The 27,164-nt window shown below is 40.2% G+C and overlaps 1 protein-coding gene across 4 annotated transcripts in view; it reads left to right on the top strand.

Moving 5' to 3' along the window:
* nbas.L (NBAS subunit of NRZ tethering complex L homeolog) overlaps positions 1-27,164 on the top strand; it is a 457,628-nt gene that overhangs the window by 53,277 nt on the left and 377,187 nt on the right. For all 4 annotated transcript variants that reach the window (XM_041563562.1, XM_041563561.1, XM_041563560.1 and 1 more), the window contains exons 11-14: positions 141-209; positions 8,070-8,198; positions 19,833-19,896; positions 21,713-21,906. In XM_041563562.1, coding sequence (XP_041419496.1) covers positions 141-209; positions 8,070-8,198; positions 19,833-19,896; positions 21,713-21,906 — 456 coding nt within the window. The remainder of the gene's footprint in view (positions 1-140; positions 210-8,069; positions 8,199-19,832; positions 19,897-21,712; positions 21,907-27,164) is intronic.

The raw sequence follows: 27,164 nt of genomic DNA, 5'->3' as shown, positions 1-27,164 counted from the left end.
GGGCTTTACTTTGTGTCTCGGGAAATATGATTTAAGTGGCTGATTTATCAATCCTAAATTATATCCTAAGTGGGAAATGCACGGAGATGAAATTGCTTTTAATTTCGGGCATCTTTATAACTTGTGCTCTTGTTCTATAGGCGCAGAAGAGAAAAGGATTATGGAGAATTATGAATTTCAGATTATCTCACAGACATGGAACAGAACAGGTAATAGGGGGATTTGCATAATTCAATTTTCCCTTATCAGGCGGAGCAAAGGGCACGCGTTTTGTCATATGAGTAAGTGCCCGTTTGGCACGAAATGCATTAGGCTACTCCTAATAAACATTTTTTACATTTTATAACTACTTGATATACAGCATTTACTAAACTAATTTTCACCTATTGTGAGTTTTCCAATTTGTGGTTCACCTATATGTTGCCTTTTAGTATGTTATATGATGTCCTATTCCTAGAATCTTTGCAATTGGCATTTGCTGCTTATTTTAGTTTTATAATTATTAGCCATCCTCTGCTACATCTTTCCAACTTTCAAATGAAGGTCACTGACCCCGGGAGCCAAAAAAACTATTGTGAGGCTACAATTTTATGTTATTGTTAAATGTTCCTTCTCCCCATTATACATAGCTAAGGGGGTAGGACCCTTTGCTAGACACTAAAGGAGTTCAGCAATTAGTTAGACACCCCCAAGTGATTAAAATCCCTCACCACATACCCTGGGCTATTGTGCCGATATAGATATATATAGATATACTGTATATATATATATATATATATATATATATAGTGAAAAAGGATTGCGGCACTCACAGGGTTTTAGTGAAAAAACAAAAAATGTTTTATTATTAAGCCTCAACGTTTCGATCCCCCACAGGGATCTTCGTTTGTTTTTGCTCCTGACGAAGATCCCTGTGGATATATATTCATATTAGGGATGCACCGAATCCACTATTTTTGATTTGGCAGAACCCCTGAATCCTTTGCGAAAGATTCAGCCGAATACCGGACCGAATCCGAAATTCTAATTTGCATATGTAAATTAGAGGTAGGAAGGGGAAAACATTGTTTACTTTGTTTTAGAGACAAAAAGTCATGTGGTTTCCCTCCCCGCCCCTAATTTGCATATGCAAATTAGGATACAGATTCGAGATATATATATGTATATGTATGTGTATATACAGTGTATATAGAGAGAGAGAGAGAGAGAGAGAGAGAGAGAGAGAGAGAGAGAGAGAGAGAGAGAGACAAATACAAGAGTCCTCTGCACTCAACCCATTACCAATATATTTAAGGCAGATACATTTTGTGCATACTGCTACTGAAAAATGCCTTACCCTTTAAACAAAACAGGGATTGTTTGTCCATATATTGCAATATATTTAAGCTGGCCAACTACGTCAAAGTCATCCCATATCTGGCCAGTCCTATGCTCAATTTTCATCTGATTCATTAAGAATTCTATTGCTTCATTATACATTTTACAAAGGGACTAAGTTTTACCTGCAACTTACTTGCTGCTTTCAAAGTAAAACTCCCAAACTTGGGTGCAGTGCACCACCCGCCTATTGGTTTTAAAAATTAGTGGTGAGAACAACTTGTCCTTGTTTGTGAAAAAAGAAGAAAACGTTTATTGTGATCGCCTTTATGTCACACCTAACATTTTGGCTAACTCCTCATATCGCTCAGAGGGTTAAAGGTGACCTTTCAAAACAGAGTCTTGTCACATGCTACTGGAGCTGGGAAAAAGAATAAAATCCGAAACCTGTGCGTTGTTTTAATTATTCCATCTGCTAATCTAAATTTAATCCCTTTCCATATACTCCCTGCTCAATTGAATAAAAGAGCCTAGAAGCAATTTACATAAAAGACAGTGTAATGGTTTTAAAAATTTCTACTGAGCCCGAAATTAAGATTTTGTCATGAAGGCCACTTGGGACTTTTCTCTCCCCCCGCAGGCCCCAGAGCGTGGCCTACATTTAAAAATGAAAAGGTAATACTTGGCCCTGTTATTATACATAGTGTTTATCTTCATTTACATGTTTTCTTAACTCTGAAGAAGGAGGACAGAGCTTTTTATAGAATATTCGTTTTCAACCAATTCCCTCATGGACATACTCACATGTCAAGGTGCTCTCGTATTACTTGTGTTAGCCGTGTTAACCTTGAAAATGCAGTTTACCTGTAGCAGGGAAAGGGAACATGATAGAACATTGGTGGGATGCTTTGGGTTGCAGGTCAACAACAGCTTTAAAGGAGAAGTAAAGTGTAATTAAAGAAGTAGCTAGAAATGTTGTACATTATGTTTTGTGCTTCTGTACCAGCCTAAGGCAACCACAGCCCTTTAGCAGTAAAGATCCGTGTCTCCAAAGATGCCCCAGTAGCTCCCCATCTTCTTTTCTGCTGATTCACTGCACATGCACTGTGCTGCTGTCACTTACTGAGCTCAGGGACCCACTCACAATATACAGTACACATAGAATAGAAATGTCACAATAAAATATTGCTACAAGGCAGCTCATAAACCAATACAATTGGCATCATTAAATTAGAATTAAATAATTAGCCCTGTAGCATCAGCTTATATGACAGGCAACTCTCATTTTCTGCTTAATAATTTGTGACGAGCCCTAAGCTTAGCTTCTTAAAGGAGAAGGAACATGTTCTTGCACTAGGGGGTGCCAAATGTTAGGCACCCCATGTGATTGTATTTACTTCCGTGAAACCCTGGGCCGGTGCTCCTATGAGCAGAAAACTGCACCGGCCTGGGGTTATACGAGTGAGCATCACGGAGCGATCCTCTTCTGGCTTCTTTTTTCTTTGCGCGGCTGCTGATACACAGTATAGCGAAAAGCCGAACTTTAATTAAAAAGTCGGCTATTTCGTCCTACTGCAAATGCATCTGCCCCAGGAAATTTGAAGAAACAAGAAGCCTGAAGAGGACCACTCCGTGGTGCTCACTGGTATAACCCCGGGCCGGTGCCGTTTTCTGCTGATAGGAGCACCAGCCCGGGGGTTTCAGGTGAGTTAATACATTCACTTGGAGGTGCACCCCCAAGTGCAAAAAGAATATCCTTCTCCTTTAACAGCTACTTAAAGCCCACTGAGCATGTGCAGTGCCACTGACACTCCTAACAAAATCCAAGATGGGAAACTCCTATAGAGATGCTGAACCTTTTGACTGGCTCAAAGTAAATATATATTAAAAAATACAAAATATGGCATTTCTAGCCACATTCATCTTTTTTGCATTTACCACTTATCACGATGAATTTCTCAACCTAACTATTTCTATATAACTGCAACCTACACACTCATGCTGTGAGTCACTGACACATTTCACCTGGTCTGATTAGCTGATTCCAACAGCCAATTAGAGCAGCAATTTGCAATGACTTATGGGGCTGCCCAGAGTACAAAAAAAATGTTTGAGTGAGCAGCCATGCTAATAAACCATTTGCTGTAAATCACAGTCATTTGAAGAAATAAGTCACATTTATTTTTTGTAAAGAATTATTTAACAAGCCATTACAGTTTAGATGCCTGTTTATTTCAATGACATTTTCTCTTTTACTAGACTGTTAAATGTCTGCACGTCCCTGTATGCTGTGCTTGTGTACAGACCCAGTGAGCTACAGTATTTTGCATTCTGTCTTTTTCTTTCATCTCTTTATTTCTCTCTTTATTTCTTTGTTCAAGGAAAGCTTTTCTCTGTTAGATGGGTATTTTAAATACGATATGGGACCTGTTATTCTGAACGATTGGGACCTGTGGTTTTCTGGATAACGGTCTATTCGAAAATCATGTAAACATTAAGGGGGTTTATTTATTAAAGGTTGAGTTTGTAAGGTTTTTTTTTCACAAAAGTTTTCCTATATATGAAAAAACCTGAAAAAACTTGAATGAACTCAATCGGGGGGGGACGACTCAAATACTGGAATTGATTGAGTTGTCGGCGACAAAAAGTTCGAATTTATTGAGTTTTTTAGTGCAAACCACAGAAAAAAACCTGAAAATCATAAAGACTAAAAACATCATGGGACCTCTGCCACTGACTTTTACATGACCTCGACAGGTTTTAGCTGGAGTATTTTCAGATTCTAACTTTTTGCAGCTTCTGGGCATAATAAATCTTGGTTTTTTTTAACCTGAAAAATTTGAGTTTTTACTGAAACTACCTTCGAAAACGCAAATTTTTTGAGAGAAACACAACTTGACCATTGATAAATCCAAAGCTTCCTATAAGGATTACTGTAACTATATCTTAGTTGGGATCAAGTACAAGTTACTGTTTTATTATTACTGGGGAAATGGAAATCATTTTTAAAAATTTGGATTATTTTTATGGGAGATGGCCTTTTCCCCTAATTCTGAGCTTTTCAGAAAACGAGTTTCCAGATAACTGATCCCCTACCTGTATATGTAACCTCTAAACTGCCAGTCTGCTGCTTGAGTGTGATGCAGCACTGTGCTGGCCTCGGAGATGCTGCTTCCAGTGCAATGACATGAGAACAAGAAAGGGGGCTTCAACCTATGCTTGACTTTTGATTTGAGGGACTTGTGCATGTGCAACTCACTAAACCCCTTTTTTGGCATCAGTTTTTGTTGCAGGAGGTCCTCTAACAGCCTCTTTTCCTTAAAAAATAAAAATCTCATTTAAAAACTTTGATGTAAATTGTAAAAGTGCTCAGGGGAGCTTTTTCTGCATATTTAATTTTCTCTGAGCCTTTAAGCACAGTACATGGCAGTTGCTGTAATCTGAAACACTGACCTCTTTTGACTGTGTACAACTACACTCATTTCATGGACTCCTTACTGAGGGGCAGATTTATCAAGGGTCGAATAGTAAATTAAAATTTAGAATTTTCGAGTTTCAAAATTCACACATTCGAATTTATTTCCCCCTGAATGTAAATTCGAATGTGAGATGTATCTAGGGTTGCCACTTGTCCGGTTTTGAACCGGACACTCAGTTTTTTTACACCTGCTGTCAGGTTCGAAAATACCTGCGTTACCTTCTTCCTTCGCGTTGTGGCCAATCACGGGCTGCCACGTCACAGGCCCGCTCCTTTGCATCACAGGTCTGCCCCTTTGCATCACAGACCCACCCTTTCCTGTCACAAGCCCACCCTTTCCTGTCACAAGCCCGCCCCTTCATGTCACAATCCCGCCCCTTTGTGTCTCAGGTCCGCCCCTTGTGTCACAGACCCGCCCCTTTGTGTCCCATACCCGCCCCTAAATCCTGCCGAGTTCATGTACAAATCAATGGCAGAAGTCCCTTGAGCTATAGCCTTCCTGACTTTCTAGGTTTTTTTTGGGGAGAAAAATTTGATCCGTACAAATCGAATACAATATGATTCAAATTTTCGGGTCGTAATCATTCTATCGGATATCAGCCATTCTACATTTTCCGTAAATAACCTCCCAGTCGAATTGTATTCAAATTTAAAAAAAAAAAATCACATGAATTCCAAATTCGACCTTTGATTAATGGGCCTCCCAACATACAACGACTTCTCTAATTTGCACCAGGGTTACACAACCTGCAAACGTTTAGCACTTGTTAGACTGATATTCCCAACTCCTCTCACAGGCCAAACATGGGTGTCCCCCATCAGAACTGACCCAGTAAATTACCCTACTTTTCTCCAAAACTATTTGATACTATTTGTAGTTAGTGCCAGGCCCTGTAAATGAAGCATTGCATTGTGTGCTCCTACGATCTCAAAACAGTTCATTAGAAAAGGTAAAGTTATCCTCTCACATGTTTAATTAAAGGATACATTGTAAATGCACCTCTGTTATAAATAATTCAGATGACTTTCCTCTCTGAGGCCTGATCATTATTTACTGGAAGCCATTCTTATAAATTCATTTTGTGATAATTCCACTGCCGTTCTCTGTAAATTATATTCAACTCTAGAATAAATGTTTATTTCAGATGAATAATTTAAGGGAAAGGGTGTCCTGGTTTTTTATTTAATTCTGCCTGTTTTTATTTCTTGATTTGTTTTCGGATTCAATTATTGCCATTAACCCCAACTATCGTCAAGACAATTTAACGATCAGTGCGTTTTTGTCTTGGATACATATATTCGTGTCTGTAGTGAAAGTCTTTGAATGAAGTTATTGTTTTATTAAAGACTCTCACTCCTGTTGAATTTAGGGGTTAGTAGCACATGTATAAGTCAAAAGTCTCCTGCATAGGTTGAATTCCCCCTATTCTGCTGTCATGTCATTGCAATGTGTTCTAGAGGGAAGGAGCAGTGAGTCCAGCTCATTGCTGCATCACACTCAAGCAGCAGACTGACAGTTTAGAGCAGTGGTCCCCAACCAGTAGCTCGCGAGCAACATGTTGCTCACCAACCCATTGGATGTTGCTCCCAGTGGCCTCAAAGCAGGAGCTTATTTTGGAATTCCAGGCTTGGAGGTAAGTTTTGGTTGCACAAAAATCAGGTGTACTGCCAAACAGAGCCTCCTGTAGGCTACCAGTCCATATAGGGGCTACTAAACAGCTAATAACAGCCCTTATTTGACATCCCCATGGACTTTTTCATGCTTGTGTTGCTCTCCAACTCTTTTTTACATTTAAATGTGGCTCACAAGTAAAAAAAGGTTGGGGACCCCTGGTTTAGAGGTTACATATACATGTATATCCGGAAACCCGTTATCCAGAAAGCTCAGAATTACAGAAAGGTTGTCTCCCATGGACTTTTTTTGATATATTTTTTAAATATAATTTTTTGAATATGAATATCTTTTTCTCTGCAGTAATAAAACATTAGCTTGTACTAATGATATACTTAATCCTTATTGGAAGCAAAACCAGCCTATTGGGTTTATTTAATGTTTACATGATTTTCTAGTAGACTTAAGGTATGAAGATCCCAATTACAGAAAGATCTGTTATGTGGAAAAGCCCAGGTCCTGAGCATTCTGGATAATAGGTTGCATACCTGTACCCATACAGTAGAGTCCTGCAGCGGGTCTGTTACCCGCAAAAACCTGCTTGTACCCTGCCGGTTGCAGGTAGAAGTTCCGGCTGCTGGGTATAGCCGCGGGTCATCTCAATAGCGATTTTTACTCCTTTTTTCTGATCACGTCTACTTCTTATTATGTCACTTCCTGTTTACAATCATAGGACTTCCTGTTTCTTGATGGTCAGCGGTCATGGGTCTGGGTTGTGGATAAGGTACTTGCGGGTCGGGTAGTGGGTCCAAGTGCGTAAGAATTCGGGTTGCGGGTCCGGTTTGCGGATTGCAGGTACGGGTCGGGTACAGGTTCCAAAAATTTGACCCGTGCAGGACTCTACCATACAGTCCATATAAATAAACAATACTATGCAGCTGGCAGGGCTGGAAAAATCTAAGATCGGTGGGATAGTGAGAGCAGATAAGCGGCAGCTATAATGCTAAGATACACTTTGGTCAGGTGGCAAGCAGTCATGTGAAACTGCCAGTTTAGCTAAAACTTGAATATTCAGCATTGTAGCAGACAACCCACGTTGTTCTGTAGTTAAAATACCCAGTTCTGCCTGGTAGAACAGAAACAATCATGCTTCATATCCTTCCATAAAGCCTAGATAATAGCATTATGTCTGTGTGCAGCGTTCCTGAATAATAATTAGGGATGCACCGAGTCCAGGATTCAGTTCGGGATTCGGCCAGGAGTTTTTCAGCAGGATTCGGATTCCGCCGAAACGAAAACCCCTAATTTGCATACGGAAAATAGGATTCAGATTCGGTTCGGTAGTCGGCAAATCTTCCGTGAAGTATTCGTGGGTTCAGCCGAACCCAAAATAGTGGATTCGGTTCATCCCTAATAATAATGGAACCTTCATTTGCGCTTGGCGACAGTAATATGACATGACTTTAAGTATGTCGATCCAAATTATGGAAAGACCCCTTATCTGGAAACCCCCAGGTTCTGTGCATTCTGGATAACAGGTCCAGTAACTGTGGGATGCTGTGCTACACAAATTGTCCACTGGCCATTTGAGCTTTATGCCAATTATCTGGTTGCACAAAATAGTGATATTTATCATGCTCATGTATGCTTTGTTTGTTCCAGGATGGAATTTTTAAGATGAGCCTTTCTCCTGATGGCAAGCTTTTGTCTGCCATTCATTTCTCGGGCAAACTCACCATCTGGAACATACCATCACTGAAGCTGCAAGGAGACTGGGCACAGAATGAACAGGTATTGCACTTTCTATTCTTCCAGCAATATAAAATAATCAATAGCAGGCTTTTTAATACCGCCATATTGTTTAATTTTTTTTTCATCCATAATCATAGCGGAAGATCGTTTTCAACGTTCAAAGAATGTGTCTTAACACTGATTGGCTGCTCTTTATCTCCTCTTTTCCTATACAGAATATACTGTTTATGTGTGGGTGCTGCAGTCAGGAATTGCAAGACACAGAATAATTATTTTTTTTGTCAATAATCTGGCAAGTTGCTTTTCTTTTCTTCTGAATTAGATGAATGGTATAACCTCTGAGATACCAAATAAAAGAAAACAGATTGAAAAGACAACATAAAATATATTTGACTCCGTTGATATATATCAAACTGGCAGTTGCCAGAAGCAGCCTCAGCTAGTTGCAGTTTATGACAGCTGGTGGGCCAGAAATTTGCCATGTGTTTTAGAGGTGGTAAAAGAGTTTGACAATCTAACTTAAAAGGGTTTTTCACCTTTAAATTAACCTTTAGTGTGATGTAGAGGGTGATATTCTCAGACACTTTGCAATTGGTTTTCATTTTTTATTATTTGTCAATTATTAGGCTTTTTATTCAGCAGCTCTCCAGTTTGCAATTTCTGCAATCTAGTTGCTAGGGTCCAAATTACCCTATCAAAAATGCATTGATTTTAACAAGAGACTGGAATATGAATAGAAGAGGGTCTGAAAAGAAAGACGAGTAATAAAAAGTAGCAATAACAATGCATTTGTAGCCTTATAAAGCAGTTGCTTTTTAGATGGGGTCAGTGACCCCCATTGAAAAGCTGGAAAGAGTCAGAAGAGGCAAATAACTCAAACACTATTAAAGAATAAATGGAGACCAATTGAAAAGCTGCTTAGAATTAACCAGCATTTGTTTTTACATTGGGTCAGTGACCCCCCCCCCCATTTAAAATTCCACCATAATGTACTGGGTGCCAGGATTAAAGGAACGGTAACACCAAGAAATTGAAAAAAGTCTATATGGCACATGATAAATAGTGGATAACAGATAACATTATGTTCTACAGAGCTTATCTGTTGTGTAACCTGAGCCTTTTCTCCTTTGCTACGCAGCAGCTTATTTATATAAACAATAGTAGTGTCTCTGAAGCAAACACATCAGTTTTACCAGTGCAGGGCAACACTTCATTATATTTGTATTACTTTGAAACAATTTCATTTTTTGATGTTACTGTTCCTTTAAGCTCATGAATAATCACAATTAATTTCATCCGTATTTACCCTCCCTCGGGGGCCGATCAGCTTCATCATGCATTCATCGAAAAACTTGGTGGGAACAGCTAAAGATACTCAGTCTTGAGGGGTTGTCTAATTCAAGGTTGGGTTCAGTGGATAGATCTCATTGCTGGATCACATGACTAAGAGGGACATTATAGCCAATGAAAATAGGACTTGGTTGTTCAGGTCCATAAAAGCTGCTTTATGAAAGGGGTGGTTCACCTTTAAGTTAACTTTTACTGTAATATATTATATAATACACAAAAGCCATGAATATCTTGTAAATTATATCCTTATAAACGGTGAGTTCTGATGTCATCAGTTATAAACGGTGAGTTCTGATGTCATTTCTGTCACATGACTTACTGAAATTTGTGTATTATAATAAATAAAGTACCCCCTGTTGTAAAATATGAGGATATTAAAAGTTACCTCGGAGTTCCATGACCTGTATAAAAACACTCGGCCTTCGGCCTCGTGCTTTTATATGGTCATGAAACTCCTCGGTAACTTATAATATCCTTATATTTTACAAGAGGGGGTACTTTATTCACTATATTATCAAATGGTTAATTCTAAGAAACGTTTCAATTGGTCTTCATTATTTATTTTTTATAGCTTAAAAATGATTTGCTTCTTCTGACGCTTTGAAATGTGGGTCACTGACCCCATCTAAAAAAACAAATGCTCTGCAAGGCTACACTTTTTTTTTTTTTACTGCTACTTTTTATTACTCCTCTTTCTATTTAGGCCTCTCCTATTCATATTCAAGTCTCTAATTCAAATTGAAGTGCACAGTTGCTAGGGTAGTTTGGACCCTACCAGATAGCTGAAATTGCAAACCGGAGAGCTGCTGAATACAGAGCAAAATAACTCAATAACCACAAAAAATAAAAAATAAAAACCAATTGCAAATTGTCTCAGAACATGACTCTCTACATCTTACGAAAAGTTAATTTATAGGTTAACAAACCCTTTAAAAGAGAACTAAAGCTTAACTAAAGTAGTAGGCTAGAAATGTTGTACATTATGTTTTGAGCTTCTGTACCAGCCCAAGGCAACTACAGCCCTTTAGCAGTAAAGATCTGTGTCTCCAAAGATGCCCCAGTAGCTCCCCATCTTCTTATCTACTGATTCACTGCACATGCTCTGTGCTGCTGTCACTTACTGAGCTTAGGGACCCACTCACAATATACAGTACACATAGAATAGAAATGTCACAATATAAGGCTGATTAGTATTTAAAACAGATAATTACTACATGGCAGCACAGAAACCAGTGCAATCAGAATTTAATAATCAGCCCTGTAGCATCAGCTTATATTACAGGGGAAGCTCATTTTCTGCTGGATAATTAGTGACGAGCCCTAAGCTTAGCTTCTCAACAGCCAATCAGAGCCCACTGAGCATGTGAGTGTCACAGACACTTTCCAAGATGGTGACCCCCTGTGACAAGTTTGAAGTCCTGGATCATTGCTGCTATTGACAAGCTGAAACTTTAGGCTGGTGCAGTAAGTTCAGTATATAAAATCTGAGATTTTTAGCCACATTTATTTTTAAGGGTTTAGTTCTCCTTTAAGGAGCTATAACAAAAGAGTATGCAGGAAAAAGCACACAGGTGATTCTTGTTTGTGCCCCTGGGTTTAGGGTAGAATACAGAGTAAATTTTCCTTAGTGGCTCAAAAGTCCTTTGGTGAAGAATCCATTTTCAGTACAGGTATGGAATCCGTTATCCGGAAACCCGTTATCCAGAAAGTTCCGAATTATGGAAAGTTTGTCTCCCATAGACTCCATTATAATCAAATAATCCAAATTTTTAAAAAGGATTTTCTTTTTCTCTGTAATAATAAAACAGAACCTTGTGCTGGATCCCAACTAAGATATAATTAATCCTTATTGGAAGCAAAAACCAGCCTATTGGGTTTATTTAATGTTTACATTATTTTCTAGTAGTATCTTAAGATATGAAGATCCAAATTACGGAAAGATCCATTATCCGGAAAGCCCCAGGTCCCGAGCATTCTGGATAATAGGTCCCATACCTGTATATACATAAGGGACATTGATCTTCCAGCCTTCTAGCTCAGATGGACACCCAACTTACTGCATTACCAGGACCCTTTTCTACCTGAAATATGTTCCTTTAACTTGCTCAGCATGAAGTTCTTCCCAATATTAAGATGGTCATCATTACATTAGCATGGCTGCTGGGACATCACCCCTTCACAAGCCTTTCCCAAATGACTCGGAAGAATTATACCCGTACATTTAACAATTCAAACAATCTGTCCTGCAGCACATTATACAAGTAGGCTTTTAACATTTAGAGCTTGCTAAGTATCATTATACGTGGTATTTTCTAATCAAATTGGCATTGAAAGACCTTTTACTTTTATGGCTTCACAAAAATAAAATCTGTCTATAAAGAAAATGTACTGTATAAATCATGAAGGTATTGCTTGTTGCCAAGGCAACCCAGGGTTTATGGTTTCATGATGCACAAACTGATATTTCTACGCTGTGACCAATATTTAGTAATGAAATGTATAGAAAGAGGCAAAGCAAGCAGCAAATAGAGGCAGCGGTATGGTTACCCTGCCTGGCATCTGTCTGTTCATTATTTATACAGCTACAAAGCCTCCTCAAGCACCGAGCAACGGGCAGACAAGTGTGTTCTGCTGACCGATAAATTTCAGATTTTTATAGGAGCGAAAGAAATGAAGAGTTCTGCATGATAAATCTTGTAATCTAGGGATGGCCACAGAGCAACCGAGAGGAGTATTTGGGCGAGAATGAATGAAAATCTTTGAAATATAGCTTAATTATTTTATTCTAGTGAGAATATGCATCTTCAGAGGCATCGAAATAAAGGAGCAATATACATTTTCACTTTAGCATCTGTATGTATTTCATGCATAATTAGTAGAATCCATTTTGGATTTGGCCGAACCCCCAAATCCTTCGCAAAAGATTCGGGCGAATACCAAACCGAATCTGAAAGCATATGCAAATTGGGGGTTGGAAGGGTAAGTTTCTTTTACCTCCTTGTTTTGAGACACAAAGTCATGAGATTTCCCTCCCCGTCCCTTATTTGCATATGCAAATTTGGATTCAGTTCCACCGGGCAGAAGGATTTGGCCAAATCCAAATCCTGCTGAAAAAGGCTTAATCCCGAACTGAATCCTGCATATGGTGCATCCCTAATTAGTTTATATACGGGTGCCTCCATGACACCTGGAGGCACCAGATCAGTGTGGTAGGTGCTATAATTTAGATCTAACTGATAAGAGCAGAAGAATTAATTCTGCAAGCTCTAAGTGCCTTCTCCTTTACACACCGGTTTTGCAAACAATCACATATAAGAGATATTTACAGGTTTATACCCCACTTTGTGACATGGGTGCATTCATTTGGGCTCATGTAAAATAATGTTCATAAACATTATCTGAACTGCCAAAAATAAATATTTTTTATTGTTTGCACAGACATATCTAATTACACAGGTTGAAAGAAAAGCATGATAACCTGTTTGTTCTTGCAGTGACAACCTCCCCTTAGGCTCACAGAGTCCTTCAACCTCTCCTTCACCTTGGAAGGATTCTGGGACTTGAAGTCTCTATGCTTTCCAGAGAGATAGTGCACCATCTACTGTGCAAGCAGGGAATTGAAGTCCCAGAATCAATTACTTTATGGTGGAACAAAGTGTGGGAGGGGTTGTAGTACACTCTGAGCCTAAGTGGGTAGGGGTTTAGAAATGATTCTTAAAAGTTTTGCAGTTTCTTTTCAGTCTGTGAAATCAGGAATCAGTTATTTATTAATTGTCTCTTTAACATTGGAAGCTGCCATGCTAAGTGCTCTAGTGGCTGATTCTAATGAAACAGTTTTTATTCTTGCCCAAATGTTGTGAATGTAGAACCATTGATTTTTACCAGGCAGTAGCTTGTTAAAAAAAAAAACATCTACCAGTGATGGAGGTTAATTTGACAAGAAAAGCTAAAACATGTAGGAGAAGTGATCCCCTAATAGTAGTGGGTTGCAGAATTGCATACTCCTAATGAGTAGAGAGGGAAGGAATGTATCTGCATGGATGATATTTCCTTGGGAATTTCAGGCAGAGGTCCCAAATTATGGACTCCATTCCCCTCTGAGGGCCTTTTCCAGTGGAGAGGGCCAGTTTGGGTCAGTTTTAGCATGAAAGGCTTACGGTATGATACATCACAAAGGGGTGGACTCTGTGGTCATTGGAAAGGGCAGGAGATGTAGCAGAGGTCACAATCCCACAACCCACCCGAATCCTCTAGTGGGTCCCACTAGATTTTGGACTGACCTGTGCACCACTATTAAAAACAGTACACAAGAGTACAAATAATGTAAAATATATTGTTAGAAACGGTGCATAGTGATGTCACATGTCTCACAGGACGTTGATAATAAAATGCCAAATATTCTCACTGCCAATCATCATTGCTTGCACTTGGAAACCTGTGCTAATTTTCTAATCTTTTAATCCTCCTGAAAATAAAGGAAACCCGCCATCCATGCAATACACAGTGCCTGGCCAAACCAATAGCGTTGTCTATATTTTAAAAAAGTTTCAGATATAGGAAAATGTTAATTTTATGCTTCAGATATAAATGTTCTCCGTCGCTCAGTTCATTTAGCAGCTGGGGTTATGGTGAGAAGGCCGAGGAGAGAGAAACATGTGCAGTAGTAATTAAAAGTTGTAATTCGGAACCAACGCAAAAAAACGAGAAAAATAAATAAAAATATAACTTTGCTAAAGGGAGGGCAACACAGATGCACTGTCGGAGCAACAGCCGTCTCTTCTTATTTGCGGTTAGACGTTGGGATCTCCATTTTGACATTTTTTTTCTTTTTCTTATGCTGTGCATACTTTACACAGTGAATATACGGCCCACACATAGGCCTTTTTAACTCACTTTCACCACTTTTTGACCAAATATTTATATTATCACCAAACAGGACAATACCAACTCACGGCAGAAAAATTTTGAAATAAAGCAAATCAGAAACCAAACAAGTTGTGACTGATTAAGACATCGATTATATCAATATAGTTGAATATTCTGACTTCAAACTTTCAGAATTCTGCATTATGGTTCTTTATGCCAGTGACCACAAACTGTAATGGATATTAAATAGCTAAATGTTCTGTTCCCTGTAATAGAGCTTCTTATTTGCATAAGTAACGCTGGGTAGAGCTGTGAGTATTTCTACTCTCCCTAACTGTAATGGTATTAGTGTAACCACATGACTGAAACATTTCCATCACTAAAAGAAATCCTATTTTATGCTCGTGAGTCTTAATAAAGGCAAACTGCAAATCTCTGGTGGGTTCTGACTCTGAGAATTACCAGCGCCTGAGTCATACCGTAAGCCTTTAAATCTAGATTGTTGCTGTAATATACTAAGTTCTTGTTTTAGTTTTGTAGATTCATTTATACAGGGGAGGAACCTTTATATAACAGGTAAAGGAAATGTTATCCAGAATGCTCGGAGCCTGGGGTTTTCCAGATAAAGGGGTCTTTCCATAAATTGGGTCTCCATACCTTACTAAAAAATTATTTAAACATTAATTAAATAAACCCAATAGGATTGCTTTGTCTTCAAACAGGATTGATAATATATCTTTGTTGGAATCAAGTAACTGTACAGTGGTTATCATTGCTGCCTTGGAGCTCAAGGGTCCTGGGTTTGATTCCAGCCTACTACTGCAAGTAGTTTGTATGTTCTCCATCCAGTGTCTGTCTGGGTTGCCTTTGGGTCCAGTGCAATTGTACTTATGCTTCTTTTCATTCAGTTGCATTGAAAATCGACTAAGTGGGATTTGTGTTGGCACTCAGTGTTTGGGATTCTGTTTGTTTTTTAATTGTATAGTTTTTATTACTAAATTACACTGTGTACTTTGCAGTTAATTCATTCAACATTTAAATTTTTTATTCATGAACCAATAAATATATATTTTTTTAAGTTATAATATTGGTGTGCGGGCAGCTATCTTGGGTCATTGTGCCTGGTCATGTGCTTTCAGAAAGAGCCAACACTTCACAGTGGAACTGCTTTCAGATAAACTATTGTTTCTACTACTCAGTGTAACTGAAGGAGTCACGACTTGGCTTTTTACTGTTGAGCGCTTCTCTTATAGCTACCACTAGGTGGGGCATGGGAGCATTTTTAGCAAAGTTTCGAAAATGGACAGCACCGTCCATTTTCGAAACTCTGCTGTGCCTAGTGGATTGTGGCCACTACCGGAGCCTGCACCGGATAATCTGAAGGAGTGTGTGCTGACTCAAATACTTCGCAGCATTTTTAGCAATGCAGGTGTCAGGGAGCTGATGATATCACTCCAGCTTGCATCGCAGCAGTAAAGAGTTACTGAAGTTTATCAGAGCACAAGTCACATGACTGAGGGCACATAGGAAACTGACACGTCTAACCTCATGTCTGATTTAAAAATTTAAGGGGACCTTTCACCAAGACATAAAAAGCTGCAAAATAAAAATCCTGTTCAAATTAAGCATGACACCAAAATAATTAAAAAAAAAAAACCATCCATACCAGTTATAAACTCATTTAAAAGTCTCATATAAACTCATTTAAAAGTCAGTCATATACTGCCTGTCCCTCCTCTAGGCATAGAGGAGGGTCAGGCAATTACTTTCACTTTCCATTCTGCCCTCTCACATTCCCCCTGTCTCCTCACATGGCTGAGGACACCTGGGAAACTAACAACATTAAATATAAAACAATGTCTTTCAATGTACAATTCTTCTGCAGGAACAATATATTTGGTAAAATTTGGTAAAAAACATATTTTCCTTGATAGAATCCCTTTAAAGTGATGCATGTGTGCGATTCATAATATGTTTTTCTGTTATGGCTGTTGAAACCCTGAAAATTACCACCACTTTCAACTGCAATAATACATCTTTTTATCCCAGAGATAACTCCTCTCCCAGTACCTGCTTGTTGTGTTTGCTTTCAAGAGGATTTTCTTGTCCTTTAAGGATGCTAATGACCTCACTTAGTGCTATTCAGCATGCGTCTGTTCCAGCGTGATTAATATTTGCGATGAAAGCTTTTAGGTGTTTAAGGAAATACAGCAGATTATGTATTCTGGAGTCTCTTCATGAATTAATATACAGTAGGCTTCCATAAAGATTGATGACCTGTGTCTCTGTCTGTAAATAAATGGGGCATTATTAGGTTTTGCTGGTGTCCTGAGATTTATGAGATAAATGTGGACTGTACTCAAAACCCATTCATTTTTTGATTACCCATAATGACTTGCCTGGCTCTTTTTGTTTTTGCTAATTTGTCATCTGTAACATCAGCACAAAGCCACATTTAGGCAAATAGAGACACATTTATGAATAGTATTTAGATAATAAACTCACTTTATACACATAATTGTAATGTATATGTTCTTCTCATCCATCATGTGTTACTCAAGAGAGCTCTGGATGGTTACTAAATTGATGAATATATACCATTCAGTATTTGTTTTATTGTGCCTCTTAAGCCTAGTGATACATGATACTGAAAATTGATGTTTCGGCAATAAGCACCGTCTCTTTGTATGACTCGTTTAATGAAAATAGGGCCTTCAGTTTGAGGGTTGAACTGGCCAACAAGGGTACCTGAAGATCTCCCGGTGGGCATAGGCCCTAGTGGGCCCTATCCTAGGCCAATTCTTATCAGCCCAAGCTTATTTCCACATTTGATACAATTCTCAGGTATCAACGCTTAAATTCATCAGGTGGGGAAGAGGTCCAGGTGCACCACCCTGAACCTTCAGCTAAGGGAGCAGATTGTAGTAGAGCAGGCACTCAAAGACCAATCTTCCAGACAGACTAGTAAACAATTAGGAATTTATTAGGTATGTCAGGATACAGCCTTACGCGTTTTGTATCTTATAGACACTAGCAGCCTATGATTTTGTGTCTGTGAGATACGAAACGTGTAAGGCTCTATCCTGATGTACCTAATAAATTCCTAATTGTTTTACAAGTCTGTCTGGAAGATTGGTCTTTGAGTGCCTGCTCTACTACAATACAGTGTTATTTCCACAGTAGGCCTATATAAAAAACATATATGGCACTATCTGTAACTAATTGCTGTGAGTGTGGGGAGAGTTTAGGGCAAACGTAACCCAAGGCTGTTCAGATTTAGTCCTCTCTGGTCCTGCAGGTCAGTCAGTCCCTTTTGACCAGCTACGTTATAAACAGTTTATACATCAATATCAATAGGAAAAGTATAATCACTGGGTGACGCCAAATGTTAGGCACCCCATTGATTAGAATCGCTTTCCTTATACCCTGGGCCAGAAAACTGCACCTGTTTGGGGTACTAATTTAGGAGCACCTTGTTGCTACTTTTGCTTCTTGGGGTTCTCTGCAGCCAGGGTTCGGGTGTGCATTTTTATTAGAGAGAAACACCGGCTTTTTGCCTCCAAGATCTGCATTTCTGACCGAAGAAGATGGCAATATGGTGCTCCCCAGAGCCGGACTGGGAGTAAAAAGCAGCCCGGGCAAAAAAAAAAAAAAAATCAAAGCAGCCCACAAACACAGGCACACCCACACAGACAGGCACCCACACAGACAGGCACCCACACAGACAGGCACCCACACAGACAGGCACCCACACAGACAGGCACCCACACAGACAGGCACCCACACAGACAGGCACCCACACAGACAGGCACCCACACAGACAGGCACCCACACAGACAGGCACCCACAAAGACAGACACCCACAGACACACAGACACCCACACAGACAGACACCCACAGACACACAGACACCCACACAGACAGACACACAGACAAACACAGACACACACACAGAAACACTCCCCTCTCTCTACCTCTCTCCTCGGAGCTTCCTGTGTCACAGAAACAAGACTGGAACTCTGACACCTCCCAACCTGTCTGCTGGCCAATAAGAGGGATGTTGTCTTTTCTTGACTGGTCTGATAGCCAATCACAGGAGAAGGGAAGGACCTATGCAGCTCCGTGTATGTGAAGAGAGAAGCAGAGCCTGCTTGCTTGCTGTACTCTACCCCTGACCAGACGCCACAAAATAGAAGCGGCCCATTTCACCACTAAATGGAGCGGCCCTTCGGGCATTTGCCCGACCAGACAGATTGCCAGTCTGGGCCTGGTGCTCCTATAATAGTACCCTGAACCGTTGCAGTTTTCAGCGAATGGAAGCAGCTACCCATAGTCTCATGTAAGAGATTATACCCACTGGGGCCTGCCTAACATTTTTGCATCCCTCCCCGGGTTAATATCTTTCTTTCTTCTTTAAATATATGAAACCACCCTTGCAAATTTACATACATGATGGGAAGCTACTGTATTTCTTTCAATCAATTTAGGGCCGTTATATCTTGTTTATTACATATCGAGACATTTTCCAGTTTGCTCATGGTTTATTGTAGTTCTATATACAGGTGTGTGATCTGTTATCCAGAAAGATCTGAATTACAGGAAGACCATCTCACAAACTCCCATTTTTATCAAATTATTCACATTTTTAGAAATGATTTCCTTTTTCTCTATAATAATAAAACAGTAATTTGTACTTGATCCCAACTAAGATATAATTTATCCTTATTGGAGGCAAAGTAAGCTTATTGGGGTTAATTCATGTTTAAATGTTTTTTTTAGTTGACTTAAAGGAACAGTAACACTAAAAAATGAAAGTGCTTTAAAGGAAAGACAATATAATGTACTGTTGACTTGCACTGGCAAAACTGGTGTGTTTGCTTCAGAAAAGCAACTGTAGTTTATATAAACAAGCTGCTGTGTAGCCATCGGGCAGCCATTCAAGCACAGGACACACAGTAAATAACATACGTTCTGAGGAATCCCATTGTATGCTACAGAGCTTATCTGTTTTCTTCTATGTAACCTGTGCCTTTTCTCCTTTTTCCAGCTTGAATGGCTGCCCCATGACTACACAGCAGCTTGTTTATATAAACTATAGTCAGGTTTCTGAAGCAAACACACCAGTAGTACCAGTGCAGGGCAACACTACATTATATTTATAATATATTTATAATTAGTTTAAAAGTTAGGACGCACATTTTTTGGTGTTACTGTTCCTTTAAGGTATGGAGATCCAAAATATGGAAAACTCCAGGTCCTGAACATTCTGAATAATAGGTCCCAAACCTATATTAAAATCTGTTTAAAGGCAAATCTAGTAATGTAAACCCTGGTTATATATAAGCAGATTTTGCCTTTAAAGGCCACAATTTCATATCCAATATCACAACATGTTCATCATAGTTAGAGTAGTAGTTTTTTTTTCATTTGACTTATTGTATTATTTTTATGTTTAAGCCTGGCTATGATGAGATCAACCCTGATTGGAGGACTTCAGTGGAAAAGAGAAAAAAGATGAAAGGTAAATTAGAATTTAAGCACCAGGCCTTGCTGGTATTGAGTTTTTGATGCAGTGGTGACCCTGGAGAAAATTGGATTCTTTGAAGGATGTAATTTTTTTTCTTTCTTTCTTTTTTTTTTTACGTTTGGGCTGGTGTCAGAAATAAAGATATTATTCTATCCTGTTTTTCCCCCTGTACATATGTATCTTTTTTTCAGTTTTACACTCTCCACAAATGTTTTCTCTGTTTGAAAGTACTTGGTTAAATTATTGACTGCACATTTGTTAAATGCTGGGTTGTCATTCATGGACTTCAGCATGGCACTGTCTATACAGGCACTGTTTATCTGCAGGAAAAGTCCCCCTGATAAAATAGGGGCTGTGATGCACCAGAACCTATCGTTGGCTGCCTGTTCAACTGGTGCATGAGGGGATGGGAGCATTGTAAAATGGAGCATTGTATTGTAATAAGCCTGCATTGTTCACAAATGAGCTGAAATTTACGAAATGCCAACCTAAACAAGTCCCATAAGACAGGGTATTTAACCAATCAGCTCTTAGACTGAAGAGACTGATGTTGTATGAGCGGCAATACAACTTTATAATACACAAAAGCCATGAATATCTTGTAAATTATATCCTTATAAACGGTGAGTTCTGATGTCATCAGTTATAAACAGTGAGTTCTGTCACATGATTCTGTCACATGACTCACTAAAATGTGTGTATTATAATAAATAAAATATCCCCAGTTGTAAAATATGAGGATATTAGAAGTTACCTCGGAGTTCCATGACCTGGAACCTTCAGCCTCGTGTTTTTATATGGTCATGAAACTCCTCGGTTATTCATAATATCCTTATATTTTACAAGAGGGGGTACTTTATTCACTATATATTGTTCATTCACCCATGCCAAATGATATAAGCAGCAGGAATTGATAGCAATGGAAATTTGTTGCTTCTCTTTAATTGTGGCCAAGGCAAATTTTCCATTAGAGGTTATAATAATATACCGTATATACTCGAGTAAAAGGCCTCCCGAGTATAATCCGAGGTACCTTATTTTACTTCCAAAAACTGGGAAAGCTTATTGACTCGAGTATAAGCCTAGGGTGAGAAATGCAGCAGCTTCTGGTAAGTTTCAATCAAAAAATTGAGGGTTTCTGCTCCTATTGGAGGTGCCGGCATCTCGTTTTTGGATGCCGGCGACCATTCTTGGACACCGGCAAATATTCTTGTAGACTATTCTTGGACGCCTGCGACTATTCTTGAATAGGCGCCGGCGACCGTTTTTGCGCTTGACCCGAGTATTAGCCGAGGTAGAGTTTTTCAACATATTTTTGGGGCTGAAAAACTCGGCTTATACTCGAGTCTATATGGTAATACAATCCACAGTAAACCAGGATCACAAGATTTATGGTCTGAATTGCCGACTAGAATGTAAATCGCTGGCGGGATGGCACTCTGATCGCTTTGTTTTCCGAAGTTTCCTCATGAGGCAACTATGGGGCGTCTTAAGAAAATGAAGCATTCCGAGCGCCATTCCACCGACAATTTACATTCTAGCCGGCGGGAAGGCAGTTTGGGGAGATTAGTTGCGCTTAAGAAGAGGAGATTTGTCACCGGGCGACTAATCTCCCCGAATCTGAGCATGTTTTCAGCAGGGAAAAAACTGGGTCACTGACTAATTCTGAAACCATAATCAAGCTTTATTTTTCAAAACAGGGCCCCATTCCTCCGCTATTGCTTTATGATGGTACACTGATCTATCGCCTTTTATATGGTAAATTTGTTTCCTTCCTACTGAAGCACTTTTTTTTTATGTCGTTCCTCAGATAAAGAATCCTATTATTCACTGACAGACATAAATTGGTGGGCGGATAATGCTGTGATTTTGGCTCGTTGCTCCGGTTCTTTGACAGTGTCTTCTGTGAAAACATTAAAGAACCTGCTGGGAAAATCCTGCGAATGGTTTGAGACTGCTCCACAGGTTACTGCAGCTCACGATGGAGGTTTCCTCAGCTTGGAGGTAAAGTGTAACATTACAAGGATTGCTTTAGAATACACCCAGAGATCGGGAGCTCATAACATTTAGCTTCCCCAAAAAGACTTCCAATACACTGCCCTAAACTCAAGGTTTCAAGAGGAAAATTCCCCTCCCTGCCACCCTTTTTGATATGAGCCTGTTCAGTTGGGCATACATTTCAGGTACCTAAACATATTACATATTTTTTCTATATGTTTGTGTTTGGCAGTTCATAGAGTGTTTATGGGCATTTAAATGAGCTCATTTAAGAAAGGGGATATTTTTCTGTTTAATATTCATTAAACAGCTTGCTTTGTATCTGCATGTCCCTTCATATGTATGATATGAGATGAACCAAATCCTAATCCTTAAAATCTGAATCCCAAAATTGCAAATTTGGTGCATCGCTACCTTATGTTAGGCCCAAAGCTGCCTATTCCTTGAGTAGATCTAAGGCATCTGTAGGGTTGAAGCACAATCAGAAATTAGCATTTAGTGGGAAGATCAGATAAATAAAATAGACTGTTATCACTATTATATGAAGTGGGAAGTTAGCTCCATGTCAGGGAACCCACAGCAACCAATCAGATGTTTGCTTTCGAGCAATAAGCCTATTACTGCTGCTTTTCTGTGGGTTGTTAGACTCTGCCTCTTTTATTGCACACCTGTTGGGTAAAAATGTTATCCCTAACCAAAGGTGCGGGCTAATAGAGCCCGAATTCTGGTTGGGGATAACAGTAGTTCTTTTTTTTAAAAAAAATGCCCCCCGCTAGCGATACGCTAACCACACCGGTGCGAGCAGCCATGTCCAGTCACTTGCATGCACGCATAACACATAATGCGCATGCGAGTGACCGGACATTTCGGCCGAAAGCTCCTCATTGCGAGCAGCCATGTCCGATCACTCGCATGCATATAACGCGCATGTGATGTCACACACATGCTTTTCATTATGTGCATGCGAGTGACCGGACATTTCGGCTGAAAGCTCCCGGTGCGAGCAGCCATGTCTGGTCACAGCCATGTCCAGTCACTCACAAGCGCATAACACGCATGTGACGTCACACACATGCTTATCATTATGCGCATGTGAGTGACCGGACATTTCGGCCGAAAGCTCCCGGTGCGAGCAGCCATGTCCGGTCACTCGCATGCGCATAACGTGCATGTGACGTCACACGCATTCTTTTTCATTATGTGCATGCGAGTGACGGACATTTCGGCCGAAAGCTCCCGGTGCGAGCAGCCATGTCCGGTAACAGCCATGTCCGGTCACTCGCATGCGCATAACGCGTATGTGACGTCAGTGAATGCACGTAATGAGCAATTCGGGGCAGCTTTTCATTATGCACATGCGAGTGACCGGACATGGCTGCTTGTACTAGGAGCTCCCTCCTGGTGTGGGTAGCAGGGGGCTTTTAAAAAAAAAAAAAAACGCTGTTATCCCCATCTGGAATTCAGGCTCTATTAGCCCGCACCTTTGGTTGGGGATAACATTCTATCCCAACAGGTGCCCTTTAATATTATTATCCTTCTAGGTGCCTCTGTAAACATCTTGACCATATGAAGCACATGACACACCACCCACTCTGCGTGATATAACTTTCTATATTTTAATATTATTTATTACTGGCTAAATCATATAATGACTTTCCTTTTGGGCATTTTGGCAGAGAATATATAGCCCTCAGTACAGTTCAGGGTGCTTTATCCAGGAAAGGTTGGATTCCTAAGGGAATTTCGCCTTAAATCTGATGATTGGTTTTCCATATCATTAATGTTGGATTAGAAATAAGGAATTGTTGTCCAGTAACAGTAGCTGTCACTTGCTCACCCAGCAGTGCCATTTCTCACTTATGTTGAAAGTCACAGGCTCTGAACAGTGGGAAATAGGGGGAGAAATCTCATTATATCAAACATGACACATATCGGGAGAAAGCTTTCAAACAGCACCTTCATTCCTGCGCAGGACTTCCGTTTATAGATATCAGAGTATGGGTTATGGGATATTTATTAATATATTGTGCCATTTTCATTCATTTCCAGATGTAAACAATACATTTCAAGGAGAATAACAGTAAGGTTTTATTTAGAGCACTAATTATAACTGTAGGGCAGAGGAACCCAGATGTTAACAGCATGGCCTCTGTTTTTACTAAGTTATTTCCCCAAGATTCACTGCTGTTACACTGCTGATCCTGCTACATTGGGAAATGCAAACCGATAACATTATTCGGAGAGAAAATCTCCACTGCCATAATCAAAATGTGTTGCTCACGAAATATCTTATTTAAAATATAAATCATAACCACCGCTAGATCCTCTCATTTGGTGAATTTGGAACACAGGCATCTCATCAGACTTATCCACCTCCCCATGCTGTAGGCTCAGGGTAGACCATCCACTGATCTGGGGAACTCACATTCAAGTCACAGTTCTCCCTGGGACCCTTGAGAAATTTACTTCAATGATCTTTTGGTTCCCAGGTCCCAACTATGGGATCATAATGGGAGCCTAGAGAGACCTGTTGAGAGAAGGCTGCATCAATACTTCAGTGAGGTTCTCATCCGACAGGATTTTTTAGATCAGTGAGTCCCCAACCATTTTTACCCGTCAGCCACATTCATATGTAAAGTTGGAGAGCAACATAAGCATGCAAAAAGGTCTGGGGATGCCAAATATAGACTGTGATTGGCTACTGGTAGGCACTTTGTGGACTGGCAGTCTATGGGAGGCTCTGTTTGGCAGTACATCTGGTTTTTATTAGGGATGAGCCGAATCCACTATTTGAGAATCAGCCGAATTCTGGAATCATTCATGAAAGATTTGGCAGAATACCCAACCCAATCTGAATCCTAACCTGCATATGTTAATTAGGGATGGGAAGAGAAAAAGTGAAAAAAAACATTTTTAACGTTTTGTTTTTTGACATAAAGTTATGAGATTTCCCTTCCCGTTCCTAATTTGCATATGCATATTTGGATTCAGATTCGGTTCGGCCAAATCCCGAACCGAATCCTGGATTTGGTGCATCCCTAATTTTTATATAACCAAAACTTGCCTTCAAGCCAGGAATTAAAAAATAAGCACCCGCTTTGAGGCCACTGAGAGCAACATCCAAGGGGTTGGTGAGAAACATGTTGCTCTAGAGTCACTGTTTAGATATTGGTTTGGGGAGGCTGCTGGGCGAACCACATACACTTTTCCAGCTGCCCCTGGTCATGTGACTTGTGCTCTGATATACTTCTATCACTCTTTACTGCTGTACTGCAAGGTGGAGTGATATCACCCTCTCCCTTTTCCCCCCTGCAGTTAAACAAAAGAACAATGGGAAGGTAACCAGATAGCAGCTCCCTAACACAAGATAACAGCTGCCTGGTAGATCTAAGAACAGCACTCAATAGTAAAAACCCATGTCTCACTGAGACACATTCAGTTACATTGAGAAGGAAAAACAGCAGCCTGCCAGAAAGCATTTCTCTCCTAAAGGGCAGACACAAGTCAGATGACTGGGGGCAGCTGGGAAATTGACAAAATGTCTAGCCCCATGTCAGATTTCAAAATTGAATATAAAAAAATCTGTTTGCTCTTTTGAGAAATGGATTTCAGTGCAGAATTCTGCTGGAGTAGCACTATTAACTGATGCATTTTGAAAAAAACATGTTTTCCGATGACAGGATCCCTTTAGAAGAGCTGCTAATACAGGGAGTTGCAAGGGAATGAATACAGCTGTTCTGGAATAAGTTAGAATCAGGTGCAGGCAGTTGCAAGGGAAAATGCAGCTGTTGTGGAACAGTTTATGTTTAGGTGCAGGGAGTTGCAAGGAAATAAATGCAGCTGATGTTCTGGAATTATATAACATATAATACCAGATGCAGGGAGTTACAAACGAAATCCGAAAAGATGTTGATACATGTATACAACATCATACTGTGTACAAAATGACTATGGTATTTACACAAACTGCTGATATACATTGCCCCCAGAAAATAATAAAATACTTTTAGTAGCAGATTATGTTTTATTTATACAGAAGTTTGCTTTTCTTTTTTTCCCCAATTATTTCAGGGCAAGGGAAAGGAACAAGCAGTGAAGGGAGGGGGAGGAGGGAGGAGGGAGGAAAATGAACATGGCAAAGAGGGAGAGAAAGTTACAGTGCAGTGAGGGGAGGGGGGAAAGAACAATGCAGGGAGAGGAAAGGAACAGTGCATTGAGGGGAGGAACAGTGCAATGCAGGGAGGGGGAAAGGAACAGTGCAGGGAGGGGAGGGGGAAAGGGACAGTGCAGGGAGGGGAGGGAGAAAGGAACAGTGCATGGAGGGGAGGAACAGTGCAGTGCAGGGAGGGGGAAAGGAACAGTGCAGGGAGGGGAGGGGGAAAAGAACAATGCGGGGAGGGGAAAGGAACAGTGCATTGAGGGGAGGAACAGTGCAGTGCAGGGAGGGGGAAAGGAACAGTGCAGGGAGGGGAGGGGGAAAGGGACAGTGCAGGGAGGGGAGGGAGAAAGGAACAGTGCATGGAGGGGAGGAACAGTGCAGTGCAGGGAGGGGGAAAGGAACAGTGCAGGGAGGGGAAAGGAACAGTGCAGGGAGGGGAGGGGGAAAGTAACAGTGCAGGGAGGGGGAGAGGAACAGTGCAGGGAGGGGGAAAGGAACAGTGTAGGGTGGAAATGGCGGAAAGGATAGAGGGGGGGGAACAGGACAGAGAGGGACAGAAAGGAACAGTTCAGTGAAGGGAAGGGAAAACAAGCAGCAAGGGTTAACAGATGCAGGGAAGGACTGAGTGTGACATCACAGACACACAATTTTCTGCAGTTAGGGAAGTGCCCCTTTATATTTATCTTTGATACTGTTGGTGTTATAAAATAAAGAAAGGGGCACTTCCCTAACTGCAGAAAATTATGTGTGTGCAGATCCTTGAACAAAAGTTGCTGTTGCCCTGGGACCTTGCCTGGTCAACGGAGGGCCAGCACCACCATTGCAGTGTAAGTGAATTACAGGAGTGCATCACAGACACGCCCACTCCTCCCTCACTGGCTTCTGCTGTGTAGCTTAGGCACAAAGAGCCGGCGGCTACAGAGTCAGATAGTGGAAAGTCTTGGACAGGAAGTTGCAAAGGGGGAGGGCTGAGCACAGTTTTCAAGCTAATACAGATGTTATTGATCCAAAAGGTATTAAAATAAAAACTATTTCTTCTATTTTACATTATTTTACATGGTTTGATACATTGTGAAAATGTTCTATATCTCCCCTTTAAGTAAAG

Source organism: Xenopus laevis, chromosome 5L (genome assembly GCF_017654675.1).
Source record: "Xenopus laevis strain J_2021 chromosome 5L, Xenopus_laevis_v10.1, whole genome shotgun sequence".
Taxonomy (NCBI): Eukaryota; Metazoa; Chordata; class Amphibia; order Anura; family Pipidae; genus Xenopus; species Xenopus laevis.
The sequence above is the reverse complement of the archived record's forward strand: the minus strand, read 5'-3'. Positions and strand labels throughout refer to the sequence as shown.